The 16,606-nt window shown below is 35.6% G+C and overlaps 1 protein-coding gene across 1 annotated transcript; it reads left to right on the forward strand.

Moving 5' to 3' along the window:
- Positions 1–1,565: 1,565 nt before the first annotated feature.
- Positions 1,566–4,485, forward strand: LOC128206022 (zinc finger protein 706-like). Its single transcript, XM_052908142.1, has 3 exons — positions 1,566–1,698; positions 3,236–3,374; positions 4,396–4,485. The coding sequence occupies exons 2-3, from the start codon at positions 3,240–3,242 to the stop codon at positions 4,483–4,485; spliced, it is 225 nt and encodes a 74-aa protein (XP_052764102.1). The 5' UTR covers positions 1,566–1,698; positions 3,236–3,239.
- The last annotated feature ends 12,121 nt before the right edge of the window (positions 4,486–16,606 follow it).

Below are 16,606 nucleotides of genomic sequence, written 5' to 3' on the forward strand. Positions count from 1 at the left end.
ACCCGCCCCTAGGTCCGGGGTATACCGGGGAAAGTGGGGGGAAATGGGGCGTGTTTTTACCTTCCAGGTGGCCCCACAGTGCCGAGTGAATGCGGTGGTTTTGTTTTCGCGCCGAAAATAGCGGGAAATGGGCCGTTGCTTTGTGCCGGGAAGTATGCGTTCTTTTAACGGGATTCGTCCGCGATTTAGCAAAGCTTCTCCCGGTGTTTAATGAGAACTCGCGAGATTATAAGTATCTTACATGGCCGCGAGTGTAAGATAGGTTCATTCCGACCCGAGCATAGGGTGTTCTTCGCAAAACACCCTGCGCGAGGGTCAGGATGAACCTATCTTACACTCGCGGCTATGGTAGATGCTTTTTCTCCCACCTCAGTTAAACAAAATTAAGTAAGAATGTATTTTTTGCTGGAACTCTTTTGTGCTTAGTAAAAATTATTGCGTATGGATATGCGATAATTCGTGGTTGTCATGGATATGCGCGCAGTGATTCAGATTATGTTAATAGTCAAATCGGTGTTTAAATAGTTCTAAGGAGAGAGAAGCATTATTTCTTGAAAGGTGCGTGAAAACTGTTTTACGGGGACATTTGAAGCGAGAAATACTTAATTAGCGTTCTAAATATTGCCACAAGAAAGGATTTCCATGATGCTACAGACGATAGTCTTTAACAAGGGAGGTAATTACAATGTGGTGACCATTATAAAGGAGTTCCATACGGGCATTTTATCTTCGCCCGTGGGCAAGATAAGAATTTCTAGCATGACTAAATTATTGGACCTACTTATCTGAGGTGGGAGAAATTCTCGTATGCTTTAAATATGTACATTAAAATAGGCCTTACCTAGGATGTCCCCTGGGTGCGGGGGGATTTGGCGGGGATTTTACCAGCAGTTTGGATTTAACCTGGGATTGGCTGGACCGAAAGTCAAAGTCCCTGCTATTCCCCGGGCCTGGGGAAGGGGTACAATTGACTTGTGCATAATATATTTGCTTCTTTCACCGCAAGTCGTTGAAGCCGTGCAGGATGGAACAACCGTTTGCTACTAGCTGCCTGATATGAGGTTTACTAGTCGGGCATCCTTGCAATGACCGTGTGTCATCTGCAAGCCAACCCCTGCCTATTTCCTCTTCTCGACTCATTTGAGCGCACTTTAAATATCTTACAGACATAATTTTCTCTTGGTAGTTCTTTTCTTTAACATCATTTTCAGTATACAGTATCGTTCGGTTTTCTGTTGTTGTTTTTACACACCAGTTCCTGTGGTTTATTTTGATTCCTGGTGAGAAGATATTATCACAACGGTAGATTTAGTTCGGATCACGTATACATGCCAACATGATGAAGAACTTCAAAGTTACTATTCAATGTTTAATCCTTCTCCCAGACCCAGGTTATGAAAATAATTCATAATAATGGAGGCATTGAAGTATAATAATTATACTTGAAACAAAAAAAATGTGTCAATACTTTTTTGAAACAAAGTTGTATTCTTGAAACGACCAACATGCTGACATAAAACTTGTCAATAAAAAATGTCGATAAACTTGATAAGAATCAGTGGAGTTTAACTACTGAAATGAAAGAAAATGAGCCAAAAGAAATAATTCAGCTCAACACCGTTTCACAACTTCCGGCAAGGACCGTTGACGTAAATCAAGGCATTTTCTTTCATCTGACGCTACAGTCGCCATTTTAACGTGAGTAGAAATATCATGTAAAGTTTGTATCTTACACAGGCTGTTTTGTGACACAATTATGTAGTATTTTAGAATTTAAAAAGACCAATAATTTTAAAGTTGCATCTAGTTCGGATACAGATTGCGTCTAAAAGTTTTACGGAAAATTACTCATCATTGCCACATAAATAATATCTTATCAAAACTTGTTTTGTTGTTTTTATTCAAATATTCATTTATATACATAAATAAGGAACTATATTTTTTTAAATTATTAGCTAAATAAATTTGGAACAATACATGGCCTAGATATGTGTGACCATATGTCCTATGAGAATCAAGTGGTCCAAATTTAGCATGAACCAGGCAACCTAGACGATTAGATATCTTTAGATGGCAGAGTGATATGATTGGGTTGGGTAAAAATGACTGGCCGGAGCGGACCAATTCTCGACCAAGGAAATTTTTGTTTCGATCCGGAAAAGAAATGCGGGTATAAAAGACTGGCTGATCAGGAAGGTGTATAAAAATATATATTGTATTGTGAAGTGCATTTATAATCTCAATACAATTTCTAAACAGTATGTTTTAATGCCGTGCTGCCCGTGCAACAATTTAATTTTGTCCGTTTCATTTTTTCTAATTACAAATGATCTAGCACTGGTTTCAGATATTATATGATTATTCATATTTTATAATAACCTAAAAAAGAGACAATTTTTTTTTAACGGTTATTAATTACGATTTTAGTGGTTCCATAAAATACAGTAAAGTAAATTGCGTCGAAAGTGTAATTGTTTATTGTTTCACTAAAATACATTTATTCTGGGAGATATTTTGTTATTGGTCCCTGATTAATTTGAGCTATTTTTAATACATCACTGCATGGGTTTCTTTTTAATGAGTTTATTGTTCACACAGTGTCTATCCAAAAATCAAGAATTATATGCAACTTTTGTATTATTAATTCATTTAATACTAATATTTGTTATAAGCTGTACATTGTTTGTTTTTTGTTATTATTACAATTTGGAAATTGTCCGGTCCCACCAGTCTTTATTACCCAATCAAAGTTCTGAGGCTTCAGAGAGATTTTTGGACCGCTAAGGAAATTATCGTTGGTCCGGAATTGGTCTGGTCTGGCCGACCTATGGTTGCAATCCTTGTGTTTGATTAGCAGGGTATACGACTATGTTGACATTTGGCACCAGGGCATTTGCAGAGTATACAGTTAAAACGTCCATTTAAAATTACTGGGCTTATGGCGTAAGGAGGAGTCCTGGACAGATGGCCAAATTATGTAAAATGTTGATAGATTTGTTTGAACTGTCATAAACCTGAGTTGTCAAATGTTACCATGAATCCACATTAAGTATATATTTAGTAAAACAAGTATATTAATATTTATATTCATAACTGTTTATGTTCATGACTCATGAATGTTTAACTCTTTTGATAAATGCTAGATTCAAATATAATCATAGTTGATCATTCACTAAAATCTGTTTGGTGTACAGAAATACGAGAAAAATAGAAAATACCTCCTTCTTTTTTGCAGAACCATGGCTCGTGGTCACCAAAAGATCCAGTCTCAGCAGAAGAACAAGGAAAAGATGGACAAGTTGAAAAAGGCGTCAGGCCATGACCAAAAAAAGGCCGCACTGGCTGGTCTGAAATTCGTCTGCACTGCTTGCAAGGTTGACACTTGTTTTGGTCAATTATTATATAATCAATATGTCACCTACATATTTACTCTCTACAATTGAGAACGGAACGGGTCAGATATCTTGCATGCGGTGGTATGCGTACAATTGTAGATGTAGGCCTATGTCAAAAGTCATTTGGTGGCCTAAGGTCCATAATTTCAATGATTCTGCTTGAGCGATTGTGATAGGGGGATTGTCCATCAACATACTTAACATTTTTCTTTAATCAATTTCTCCTGCAAAATCACTGGGACAATTTCAACCAAACTTCTAAAAGGGAATGTTCCTTGGGTGTTCCTTTTCCAGATTCCTTCAATAAAAGTGGTTCATTGTAGAACTTTGGTTGCCATGGCAACCAAAAGGAAAATTAAAAACTTTGATAATCTTCATCTCAGAGACTGCTGGCCTGATTGCCTCCATCCTATTATCAAATTCCTTCAAACCATGTTGATTTATAACAAAACATCGCCACAAGGGGGCAGAGCTACTTTTTACTATAATTATGTTATTATATATATTATCACCCATTGTGATTTTTAAAAAACACATGGCTGCCAGGGGGCGGTGCTAGTCTTCACTATATTTATGTTTATATGAAAATCTCCTCTTCAGAAACCATTGGCCTGATTTTGAAATATTTTCACAAAAATGTTCTTTATTTTATTGTTTTACAATCATTGCAGATATCAACTTCAAACTTTATAAACATATTCAAAGTAACAATGTGCCCTTTTGTGGCAAGTTTATAACTGAACTTAAATATATTGTAAAGTTGTGGCCCTTTGTTAATTTTTCAACAAATACATATTTTTTATGTTTTTATACACCTGTTTAAAAATTGTATGTAGTCTAGCTTCATCTGTGGCGTACAGTTTGGGTGGGATTTGGGCAGACAGTGACAGATCAATAACTTTAAAACCATTTGTCCATTGATGAATCAGTAGTCAATATACGGCCATCTTTGTTTATGAAATTAATCTGAAATTGAAATAAAGGCGTTTGTTTTTTCCAGGCCCAGATGCCAGACCCGAAGACCTACAAGCAGCACTTTGAGAACAAACACCCGAAACTGGATCTGCCAGATGAACTCAAGGAAATATAAACCACCTTACCTCATCCATCATACATTCTTGTTGTGAATTAGGTGGGTATTGTCCGTTGGTTTTTGTGTGAATAAGTTACATAATATTGAGACATTATTCAATAACTGTATCTAAGGTCGTCTTGATCATTGATGATGCAACTTTTGTTCTTTAGCCTCCATTAAACACTGTGACAAGTAGGGATTGTTTTCTTAAGGCAACTAACTCAGTGTTTGTGTAACTGAACTTTTTAGAATTTTTTTTATTACCCAAGCTGTGCCTTACTATGCCAACTTGCTAGTTCTTAAGCCAAGTGGTGCCTGGCTATGCTGGCTAACTTGTACCTAAGCCTAGCCGTGCATGATTATACCAACTTACAGGTACTAAATTCTAGCTGTGTCTGGCTATGCTGGCTAACTTGTACCTAAGCCTAGCCGTGCATGATTATACCAACTTACAGGTACTAAATTCTAGCTGTGTCTGGCTATGCTGGCTAACTTGTACCTAAGCCTAGCCTTGCATGATTATACCAACTTACAGGTACTAAATTCTAGCTGTGTCTGGCTATGCTGGCTAACTTGTACCTAAGCCTAGCCGTGCATGATTATACCAACTTACAGGTACTAAATTCTAGCTGTGTCTGGCTATGCCAACTTACTAGTACTTCAGCCTAGTTGTGCTGACTAACTGGTACTTAAGCCTAGCTGTGCCTGGCTATGCTGACTAACTGGTACTTAGCCTAGCTGTGCCCAACTAAGCTGACTTACTGGTACTTAAACCTTGCTGTTACAGGCTTTGCTATCTAAGTTGTACTTTTTTCTAGCTGTTACCGGCTATGCTGACTAACTGGTACTTAAGCCTAGTTGTGCCCGGCTATGCTGACTTACTGGTTCTTTAGCCTACTTGTGCCCGGCTATGCCGACTTACTGGTACTTAAGTCTAGCTGTTCCAGGCTATGCTGACTTACTGGTACTTAAGCCTAGCTGTACTTGGCCATGCTGACTAACTGGTTCTAAAGCCTAGCTGTGCCTGACTCCCCTTTTCAGGCAAAATTACCCTTTTGAATGGCCTTGGCACCATTCCCAGACAGCTCTGTTTCTTTGAAAGTGTATGCCATGTAATCTGTTTTCTGTGTTTCAGGTTCTTACAGCGCAGTGATAACAGAAAACACGAAGTAGCCTGCTGTTCCATTTTGGGGGTTGGAAAGAAATAATCTCATTGTCATTCATCGTTGACTTTTATTTTATTTATACAAAGTTGTAGTATGATTCACCTTTGACTATTCCATAGCGCACTGAGTTTGTACGGTCCATGTTGTCTGCAGGTGAATGTGCACATATCATTGTTTTAAGTGGGAGTTTGGTTTTTCTAACTGTATGTACCCTAACTACTAGATTTGTTTTTCAATTATCACTGTTTATTAAAATGAATGTTTTAAAATGTTCCTTCCCTTGAATTAAATAACTGTCAAGACTTCCATGGTATGTGTAAAACAAAGTGCATAGTTCACTGGAAAAATAGGTAAAATGTAGCGCTGATTATTTTTAGTCTTCTGTAGCATTATTTTTGTACAGTACATGAGTGTGTGCCTATACAATATGTCACAAATTGGATCAAAATATTATCATTGTTGTTGGCCATCAGTACTTTGTCTTATTATTCACTTGTGATTTTTTTGGCCTTAATTTTAATTATGATTCTAGCGTTTATCAAGAGGGTCTGTCTGATTAGAAAGTGTATGTCAAATTTGCCTTATAATGATACAACTAGAGATTGTGATGTGTGAAACCAATTCATATTTTTATTCGAACAAAGAAAAAATGAGTTATATCTATATGAGTGTCTTTAATAGTGAGAGTGGAATGCTAAATGTTTTGAAGTTCTTTTTAACCTTTTCACCAAGTTCATTACTTGACAACAATTTTTGTCATACACTTCTGACAAAGCGGCCCCCAATGATTTCAATAGAGATGTAAATACTCATAACCCATACCAACAACATGTAGTTAAACAATACAATTTTGGTTCGTTAATATGTATAAGTAAAATTTTTCAGCGATATTTTACACATTGTTTCGAAATTTGTCTTAATGATACAGATATATGCATAGCCTGTTTTAAGTTTCATTCTTATATTTCTTAAATAAATATAAAATTAAATGTATTCAGTTTTGTAATTGTTTTAATGATACATTGTATGGTAATTTTAACGGATGACTCATCAATTAAAACCTGGCGAAGAGTGGGCGGGCTTATGTTGTTAACAACTCTGCGTTAATACCATGCCATATATTGAACGGTTTTTAGTCTTCCCGAAGGGAGAGCATTTAGTTGCCGCTTTGTCCGTCCGTCTGTTACACTTATTCCGGAGAATAACTTCAAAACTATTGATGCGATTGAAATAAAACTCGGTATATAGATAGATGGCATTGAAAGGAAGTGCAGTGCACAAGAACCATAATCCTATAATGCATACTTATTAAATCATCTCCCCTTAACCATTTTATCATAATTGGTGCATGTGTGGGCCATAACGTCCAAACTACTGATGGGATTGAAATAAAACTAGGTACTTAGATAGATTGCAATGAGAGGAAGTGCAGTGCACAAGCATCATAATCCTATCATGTACATTAAGGTAGCACACTCCTAATGAAAACCTCCACTCGAAACTTTAAATGCGTTAGCCTATGTGTTAAGCACAGGACTACAAATCTTTTGAGGGTTTCAAGGTAGTGGTTCAAATCCAACCAGAACCATAATTTATTTTCTTACATATTTTGCAGGAGTTTGTCCGCGCCATATATTCAATATTTGTGAATTTCAATTGCTGCTTTTTTATTTCATTTCTTGTAAATTACCTTTAAATTTATTTCTCAAACCTGCCCATATCTTTCCATGTCATGAATCTTTCCAGCTGTGTATAATAATGCTGCAACAATTGACCTTCTACCAGCACATTGTATTACAAGTTCTGCCTTTTCATAGAAAACGGGCGTATGGAGAGCATCCATCGCTTCCAGCGATATTCTTGTTATCCAATTGCCATGAAACTTGTTCAGGATATATGTCTGCATGTCTTGAACTATTATTAATATGGGTCACCTAAGGTCAAAACCTTGGTCACTAAGTCAAATGTTATAGAAAAAATTCCCGTCATAAATTCAATAGTTTTACCGATTTTTTTAACTTGGTCAGAATACTTGTCTGCATGTTGTCTTTATTTATTGTGAATACCGGTCACCTCAGGGCGAAAATCAAGTTACTATGTCAAATCTTAAGAGAGAGAAATCTCCGTACGTAATGAATTAAAGTTTTATTAATCAATTTTTCATAAAACGTGTACAGATTTGTTTTTTTTTCTATATGATCTCTAAGACACCTGATTAGTCTATTCCCATGATCTGAAACATTGTTGCTGTGTATTATAATATTTTTATTTTAACAATTCATTAACTCGGCCTATTACTCGACTAAAAGGGAACATAACTCGTACACACGGAAATTTGTGTCTTACATACTAAGCATGGTTTATATATGTGTTTGTATACCCGATGTAGTATTTCTCATTTTGCAATACAACATTTTACATAATATCATTCGTATCGAAAGCAAATCCGTGGTCAATTGATACTGACGCGCTAGAAATGTAATCCAATCCGAGCAGGTTCACCCCCTGCTCTTCAACTAAAATGTAAATGGTCTCAAACCAGTGATGTCTCTAAAAGTTGTAACATAAATTGTTTTTTTCAAGAGACACATAGGGCTACGAGTTTATAGTCAATCAATTCTATCTTTTCTTCACAGTCATATCCGTGCTCTTTTCCACGGGTGGTCTATCGTTGACGTTTATTTAAACGTTAAAACTTTATAGACCGTTAAAAACGAGACCGAATTAAAAGTTTAAATTTTGCCAGGGCTAATTTTCAGCGTCGAAAAAATGACCCCAACGGCATAAAAATAATCATTAATGTAACACCGGCATTCCAAGTGCACCCTGTGCGCATCTGCTCTTATTAGATAGGAAACCCTATATATGTGTCCGCAAAAAAGTAAGAATATCATCTGATTATTACAAACTTATTTATTCCAGTAGTCGCAATCGTTTTTCACATTTACAGACATGCAAATTTACTCCAATAGAGCGATAGCCTCTTGCAAGGGGCCATTTTATTTAGACAACATAGTAGCAATTTCATATCCTTCTCTATGTTTTCAACAGTGCATTTCATAAATTGTAGTTATGGCGCGCCATGGTGCTGTATGTGTGCCCTTATTTTGTTGTTCAGGTGATAGGTATTATTTTTGCGATAGAAACGTGTAAATCAATTGATAAATGAGGATCAGCCCCCCATTTCGGAAAGCATGGACTTTTTATGAACTTTCGGAACGTGGAAAGATGGGGCGACGCTGTAAGCAGTTACCAAGTAATAATATACATTATTTTTTAGGCACACACACAAAAACACACACAGAACTTTTACACAGGATTCAATAAGAAACTAGACGGTTATTTCTGCAATAAAAGCCAAATGGCTCCGCCTCTGATCATCGTCTCAATATGGTTAGCATTTGCGGCAGGTTATTTCGGAATCCTTCCAAGAGGTTCAAGATATATGGAACGGACACGAAATGTAGTCATATAACCTTTGACCTCTTACTGTAACCTTTACCTTGAATCGAATTGTAACTTGCGCTCTGCACATCTTCTTATATGGTGAGCTCAGTTTTGCCGCTTGAGTCTGAACTCAGACTTGACGTGTTTTTATGTCTTTGGCGTTTACACTGTGCCATTAAACGGGGTTTGTGTTTAAACTTTTGGCTACAGCGCTTGTTTCTGTAGTTTGTCATATACATATTGAGTCTGTTCGTTATCACGGCCCCCAGGATTACGGCATAAACGACCGTTAAATATGATACCGTTCTGATAGCTAGAAGATGAATAGCTAGAAGTGGTATCTAGAGTTCGCTTCTTTGCGGAAGGTTACCGGTTCAATCCCCGACCGCATCACTACTGAAATTAATACGTTAACAACTGGCAGCGGTAGATCCCTTACCTGGCGCTCGGCATTAGAGGTTAGTTTACAAGCTGAGGCTACTCGGTACTACTTATAAAACCTAGGACTGAAGTTGTCTCCCGTTTATCGGCTTCACTTCGGGTACGTTGTATCGAAAGAAGGTAACATTTCGCACTCGGATCTCCTTGTATCTCACCCTGCTGATATCTAGATACAAAAGTGCACGTTATAATATGTAATTATATATACCACAGACATGGTTTACATATATCTGTGTATAAGTGAATGGTCGTGCGGCACTATTGCATCTAACGGGCGAGCACACCTTCATACAACTTCTTAAAGAATTTCGACTGGTCCTGCTAGAAGCCACTAAGCGGCAAGTAGAGTACAAGTACTACTAGTACTGTGCGCTACTAAGAACTACTACTGAAAGCTACGAGATCTACATGTATTAAGAACTACTGTACTAAGAACTACTAAAAATTTAGTAAAAACTTCAAAGAGATACTTAAAAGGCACTGTAGAATAAAATATTGTATTGAAATAAATGATTATCACGATCTTTTAAATTCAGATGAGAAGTTTATTCTGAAATTGTTCAATGTATTTGCGATTTTTTAGAAAAACTGTTCGTTGGATTTTTTGCTGACAGGATCTCTAAGAACATAATCATACAGACACACATGCAAAAAATGAATTTAAAGAATGACTTGAATATCTGCAATCATACGGATCTGGTATGAAAATCTGGTCGAAAGGGGTCCGCAAAATTGCAACAGATTTCAATTTATTGTGTCTGTATACTATGAAGGCTATAAGTTTGAGTGTTAAAGTCAATATGATATCATCACGTTATTTTCTTTTCATTGCGTATCAAAGCGCGCGAGGGACGACAGCACTATGTGAAATGTCGAAAAGCTCCCCCCATAGTATGCATATATTCACGGACATCGTGATATTCCATGGTTTCATGATACAGTCGAACCCCGTTGGCTCAAACTCCGCAGCTTGGCTTGAATTCCTCGTTGACCCGAACTATATGTAAATACCTGGGGTGCGTTTCAGATAGATTTTACGATCTGCCATTATCGTAAATTGACGATCATAATAACGACCAACTTAACGATAATCATAAAGGCGTTTCAGAAACGTCTCGTAAACTCTCCGGTCGTACGTAAAAAATAACGATAAAGCACAGCGTTAAAGCGAGTGACCCAGTCTGAAGTGAAATGACGTTACGTCATATTAACCTGATGAGCACCTGTCTTTTTTATTAATAATAATAATAATAATAATAATAATAATAATAATAATACTGATAATCTCTTGAAGGGAATCAATTAATGTAACTCTCCTTTTTATAATGATTGACACAAATGATACAAACTCGTGGTCTCTATTCTGATTAACCATCTGCTATTTATGTTACAATTGTATCTTAAGTACATCATCATCCGTGATTTTTTGTGATGGAGGCAGTGGCGGGTTCAGATCGACGTTCCCTTTAAAATTTGTCTAATTATAATGAAAATTGGACAACAACAAAATACGTTTTTTTTTTCAGGCTGGTGATTTTACTTTGATAAGTAAAATATTATAGTATGCGTATTATGAATGTTCTGTAAAGTAAATGCAAACGTGCAGCATGGTGCTGATGATGATAGTCACGAAGATGCGACGACAACGACAATGATGATTTAATAATAATAATGCGACAACGACACTATACTCATAATAATGGTGATGCGATGACGACGATAGTGATAATGCGGCGACGACGAAGACGAATATTATGATTATTATAATGATAATGCGACGACGACGACTAAGATGATGATGATAATAATAATGATGATGCGACGACGGCAATGATACTAATTATGATGTGACGATGACGACAATGACCATGACGAGATGATGATGCGTAGATGTTGCTGATGATTGATTTGGATGATGATGAAGGTGGTTAAGTTGGTGGTGGTGGTGGTTGTGTATGTGTGGTGGATGATGATGATGATGATGATGATGATGATGATGATGATGATGATGATTACTGATTCCAATCATCAACAACCGGCCTTAGTTCAGATAACGAGTAAAGTTCATACGTTTATGCACCAAAACAGTGACTGAGACTTATTGTATTGGGAAACAGTTCGAAAATATAATTTTGACTGATTGGATTTTTTGTATGAAGACAGTTCATAAATCTATCTTTATTGTGTCAATCGTTGTAATAACAGTTAAATAAACAGTATTTCAGATCCATTCAAAATACATGATAAAATCTACATTTGCAGACATGCTTCAAATACACAAAATGACTAAAAGAAATATAGCTATTTTACAAGCTCGTCTCATCAAAACACATTATTCAACAAAAAGTATCTTAATAACTGGTGCAGATTGCCATAGCGGTTAAGTGTTCAGAGTTTCATGCAAATATTATCTATTATCTATTTCAATCATGTTATGATATACACTGGAGTATACACTTTATGTAGCATTCTGTGTTTATACATGAGCCAGTCAAAGTAAAAATAAATGTATTCAGAAATATCAAAAGATTCACTTAATTTCTATAAAAAGATAGTATGAAGGTTTACATGATCAACCATGGTAGTGTGTGTTTATATATATTATCATAAGTTTGAATAAATGTGTCATTTAAATTTTCCTATATAATTCAAAAGTGTTTAAATCCTTAGAGGAAACATGTACAACTGGATATACATCACAGTTGAAACTGTATAAAAATATTTCTTTCATGCTTAACAATGAAATATGGGGTTTTAACAGTGAAATAACAACAGTGAAAATATCAATTTGATATTTTCACTGCAAAATAAGGAGTGAAAATATCAATTTTCAGAACTACTTTTAAAATCCTTTGTTGTTACATAAAGAAATATTTTATAAATTTAAATAAATATATAATTGGAAATTAACAACTTACCGTTTATTACCGGTTATCCCGTTTATCAAACATTTTACTGATCTTTAAAGCTGAATGTTCGAACATTTGCTTTCATTCCAAACAAATTACAGACAAAAACAACTGTTCGAACATAAATAAAATTTTATAGCATCGATCAAATGTATTTTGAACTGTTAACCGTTGTAGTACGTAAAATGAGCTTCCTGGAGAATTCACACAACAATTTACAGATAGATCCAATATTTTTTTACCCCACCCACATCTCAAAATGTGTCAATAAACTAGCGTGGCATTTACTCTTCTGGAAAACAAACATTTTAAAGCGAAACAGACTGGTCTCTGACAGTAAGATGACTGTATATTAACTTACTATAAAAACACGCGTATATGCAGTCTTAAACTAAGAAGAATGGTTAAAATCCAATGAGTATCCACATTTGTTTTACTAACACATTTGACCTTCCAAATTTTCATTCTATAAATAGCGGCGTAGTAATTTGGTTAAAATAAAAAGTGTTTTCATTATTTTTTGGAACATTTGTGCACTAATAATACTTCATTTTTTACTGTTCATAAAGATTTGCAATAAAAAACCAGCGAATATTAAGCTATAAGAATGAATAGCAGAGAACTATTTCTCAGCAAACCGAAAGTAAAAAAGTTGACAGCTATAATTATGCTTGAGGGGCGCCCCACGGGTAGCGGCGTAAAGCCCACCCTTTTCAAAGAAGGGGGTAATTCAGAAATAAATAAAAAAACAACAAATAAAACTCCGAAAATAAGCATAAAAGAAACAGAAAATTTGTTTATTTCAGTGTAAGATCGTATTTAATTTCACTCGTGATCATAAAAAAACTACATTTTCACTCGTGGCTTCGCCACTCGTGAAAATATGTTTTTCTATGACACTCGTGAAATAAAATACGATCTTACACTGAAATAAACAAATATCCTCTATATATATTTGGAAAATCTAATGCTAATGGCTTTTAAATGAAAAGTCAAACTTAAAAAAATCATTTTTTTTTTATTTCAAATAATGACGGTGCTATACACTGATGCACGTTAAAGAACCAGGGTAGCTCTAACCAGGGTAATAATCTGTCTGTGCACTATGCTCTAAAACGTATATGACTACAGTAACAATCTTTTCGGAACACTCGCCGAATGGGACGAGTGCTAGTATAAATAAGCTTACACACCACCGGCATAGTCACTACCACCTCGAAAGCTCAGTGGTAGAGCGTACGCTTCGGGTGCCAAAGGTCGAGGGTTCAAACCCCAGCCGCGCCAAGCTGAAAGTTAAAATATGGTACCTGAAGCTCCCTTGCCTAGAGCTTGTCATTTCAAGGGTAGTACTAGGAAAATTGTGTACCCAGTACTGGTTCATCCCAGGAAAGTCCAAACCCAGGCCGCGTCAAACGATCTGACAATCAATCTGATACAATATTAACATCTTTAACGAGATAAACCATTTCCAATGTACATGTATATTTATACGCGATCCGAGCATATCCGAAGATGTTGCTTTCATCGGATGGTAATCGCTATTGCCGAAACGCGGTTCAATTAAGGGATGAATGTTGAGGTGAAAATATATAGAGTTGAAAGATTTACATTAAACGACACTGGCTCTCTAGTTTCATATGCTGGAACCGCCCCTGAATATTACTAAACAGTCCTAAAGGGTACTAAAGTCCCAACTTTACTGGTCGCACATAAATGTTATACTTTTGTACCCACTGTACACATTGTATGATTTCATCCATGACATATGATAGAATCTACCAGTCAAATGACAAATACTGGTGCACCGATAGTTATTCGGCCATTTTTTTCAAAAACAACCTCGGATGTATTTGGACGGTTTACATACTCAAAAAGTGGTACGTTTAAGTCCGCTGCAAATAGATCGCGTAGTAATCTTATTTAGCAGTTAAACTTTATGACTTAACTCTTGGGAATCTTTATTATGTTTGCAATAATACACTTCACTGGCAATCAATTTAAACTGAGATCAATAAATACAACTCTTAAACACTACATTTAATTAATGATATTATTCATAAATTTACGAATTACTTCAACAGATGTACCGGCATACATCCGAGGTTGTTTTCGATAAAATGGCCGAGGAATTCCGAATGCTATATTTTCCGGAACATCACGTTAACTGACCAATTAAACATTCGGAACTCCTCGGCCATTTTTTCAAAAACAACCTCGGATGTATATGGACGGTTTACATACTTAAAACGTGGTACGTTTAAGTCCGGTGCAAATAGATCGCGCAGTAATCTTATTTAGTAGTTAAAATTTATGACTTAACTCTTGGGAATCGTAATTATGTTTGCAATAATACACTTCACTGGCAATCAATTTAAACTGAGAGCAATGAATACAACTCTTAAACACTACATTTAATTAATGCTTTTATTAAAAAAATACGGACTACTTCAACAGATGTACCGGCATACATCCGAGGTTGTTTTTGAAAAAATGGCCGAGCAGCTCCGAATGACCAATTAAAATGAACCATATATTCAGCCATTACCAGCGCTGTTAAAAGCCGGTATTCGGTACAGTGTGAAAATGGTATTAGATCCTTAATGATTTATAAGTTACGTTCTGTTTTGAATACATTGCTAATTGAAATAGTAAGACAATTGATGGTATACCAATGATTTTAAATGTCTTTAATGAAAACTATATCTCTCTATTAAAGGCTTTAAATTCACAGCGAGGCGGTCTGTTCATGTGCATTATTAATGTTTCAATGGTCTTTTAATTAAAATTATTTTTTCTATGGTCTTTTTTCTATGGTCTATTATTAATGTTTCTATGGTCGACAAAAATACGCCAGCTCGTTAACGTTTTCTGACAATGATCTTCAGAATTGGGTGCCTAAATGTCTTACGATATAGTATCGGCAATGTGATGCGTAAGTATGATAAACGTTTGAAAAGCTATTTTTTGTTATAAATGTATTCAGTGCTAACATTGTTCTATGTTACAAATATTTGTTCTGCATGTTCTGTTGCAATAAGGAAAATAACACAAACCATACAACGAACTGAACATAATGGAACATAAGACAGAGTTCGCATAACACAACTAACCTCTCGATTCTTTTATCCCTATTTTTTTGTAAGACAGTTTTTTTTCTTTTTTAAAGGCACTCACTCATATATTGTTTTACTGTTGAAATTTAGTCGTATTACTAACTTTTATGTACAACCACCAAACAGCAACTCGCAGATACCCGTTTGAGCAAAATATTCTAAATTCAAACATAAGACAATTCAATTTTAATAGGTTTAATAAGTTTAAAACAAATATATTTTCAGAGGTTATTAACATATTTCGGTCCAACATGACTTTTTTCTGTAACGTGATTCAATTAGTATTTACAGCAGAGCACTGTTTATCACGTTTGATGCATTCGGAGCACCTCGGCCAATTTTCATCGAAAACAACCTCGGATGTATTTGGACGGTTTACGATGTCAAAAACCTTTACATTTTACTACGCTGCAAGTAGAACGCGTAGTAATTTTAATTTAGCAATTCAACTTTGTGACTTTACTCTTAGGAATCTCAATTATGTATGCAACAATACACATCACTGGCAAGCATTTCAAACTAGGATTTAAACTACTATAAATGATTAATAATATTATCTAAAAAAATACTAACTACTTCTACTGATGTACCGGCATGTAACCTAGGTTGTTTTCGATGGAAAACGACCGGGGTGTTCCGAATAATGTGTTATCATTGTAACAAACGTTGTATTTACATTTTAACAAAATGATTTGTTTCGATGCCTGACTCGACGAACATAAACGAGTTCCTTTAAACCAAAAGCTTGTCTGTCAGAACAAGCAAGAAATAATGCTATTAAATGAATCATCCGATGACTTGGCTTATATTATATTACACAAAGCCAAACAAATGTGCATTTTATCAAACGAAATCTTTTTCGTCCATTGTTTTCACGTTATCACTCCTAGTCTTTTCAAGTGCTCACAAGGACAAGCAATACTGCCCTGAATTGGGATAGATTGAGGAAAAATGGAAAACCAGCACAGTGTAAGTGTTAAGTAAACAAACAAATTAGGTAAAAAAATAAGGAAAGTTGGAACGGGCGAGGCGAGCTAGTCGTACTAAGTTTCAAGATTTT

Source organism: Mya arenaria, chromosome 10 (assembly GCF_026914265.1).
Source record: "Mya arenaria isolate MELC-2E11 chromosome 10, ASM2691426v1".
Taxonomy (NCBI): Eukaryota; Metazoa; Mollusca; class Bivalvia; order Myida; family Myidae; genus Mya; species Mya arenaria.

What these genes read in the sequence shown, in the direction of transcription:
- LOC128206022 (XM_052908142.1), top strand. Translation starts at nt 3,240, where the DNA reads ATGGCTCGTGGTCACCAAAAGATCCAGTCTCAGCAGAAGAACAAGGAA. An exon ending in TCGTCTGCACTGCTTGCAAG is followed by an intron (nt 3,375 to 4,395) that starts GTTGACACTTGT and finishes TGTTTTTTCCAG; the next exon opens with GCCCAGATGCCAGACCCGAA.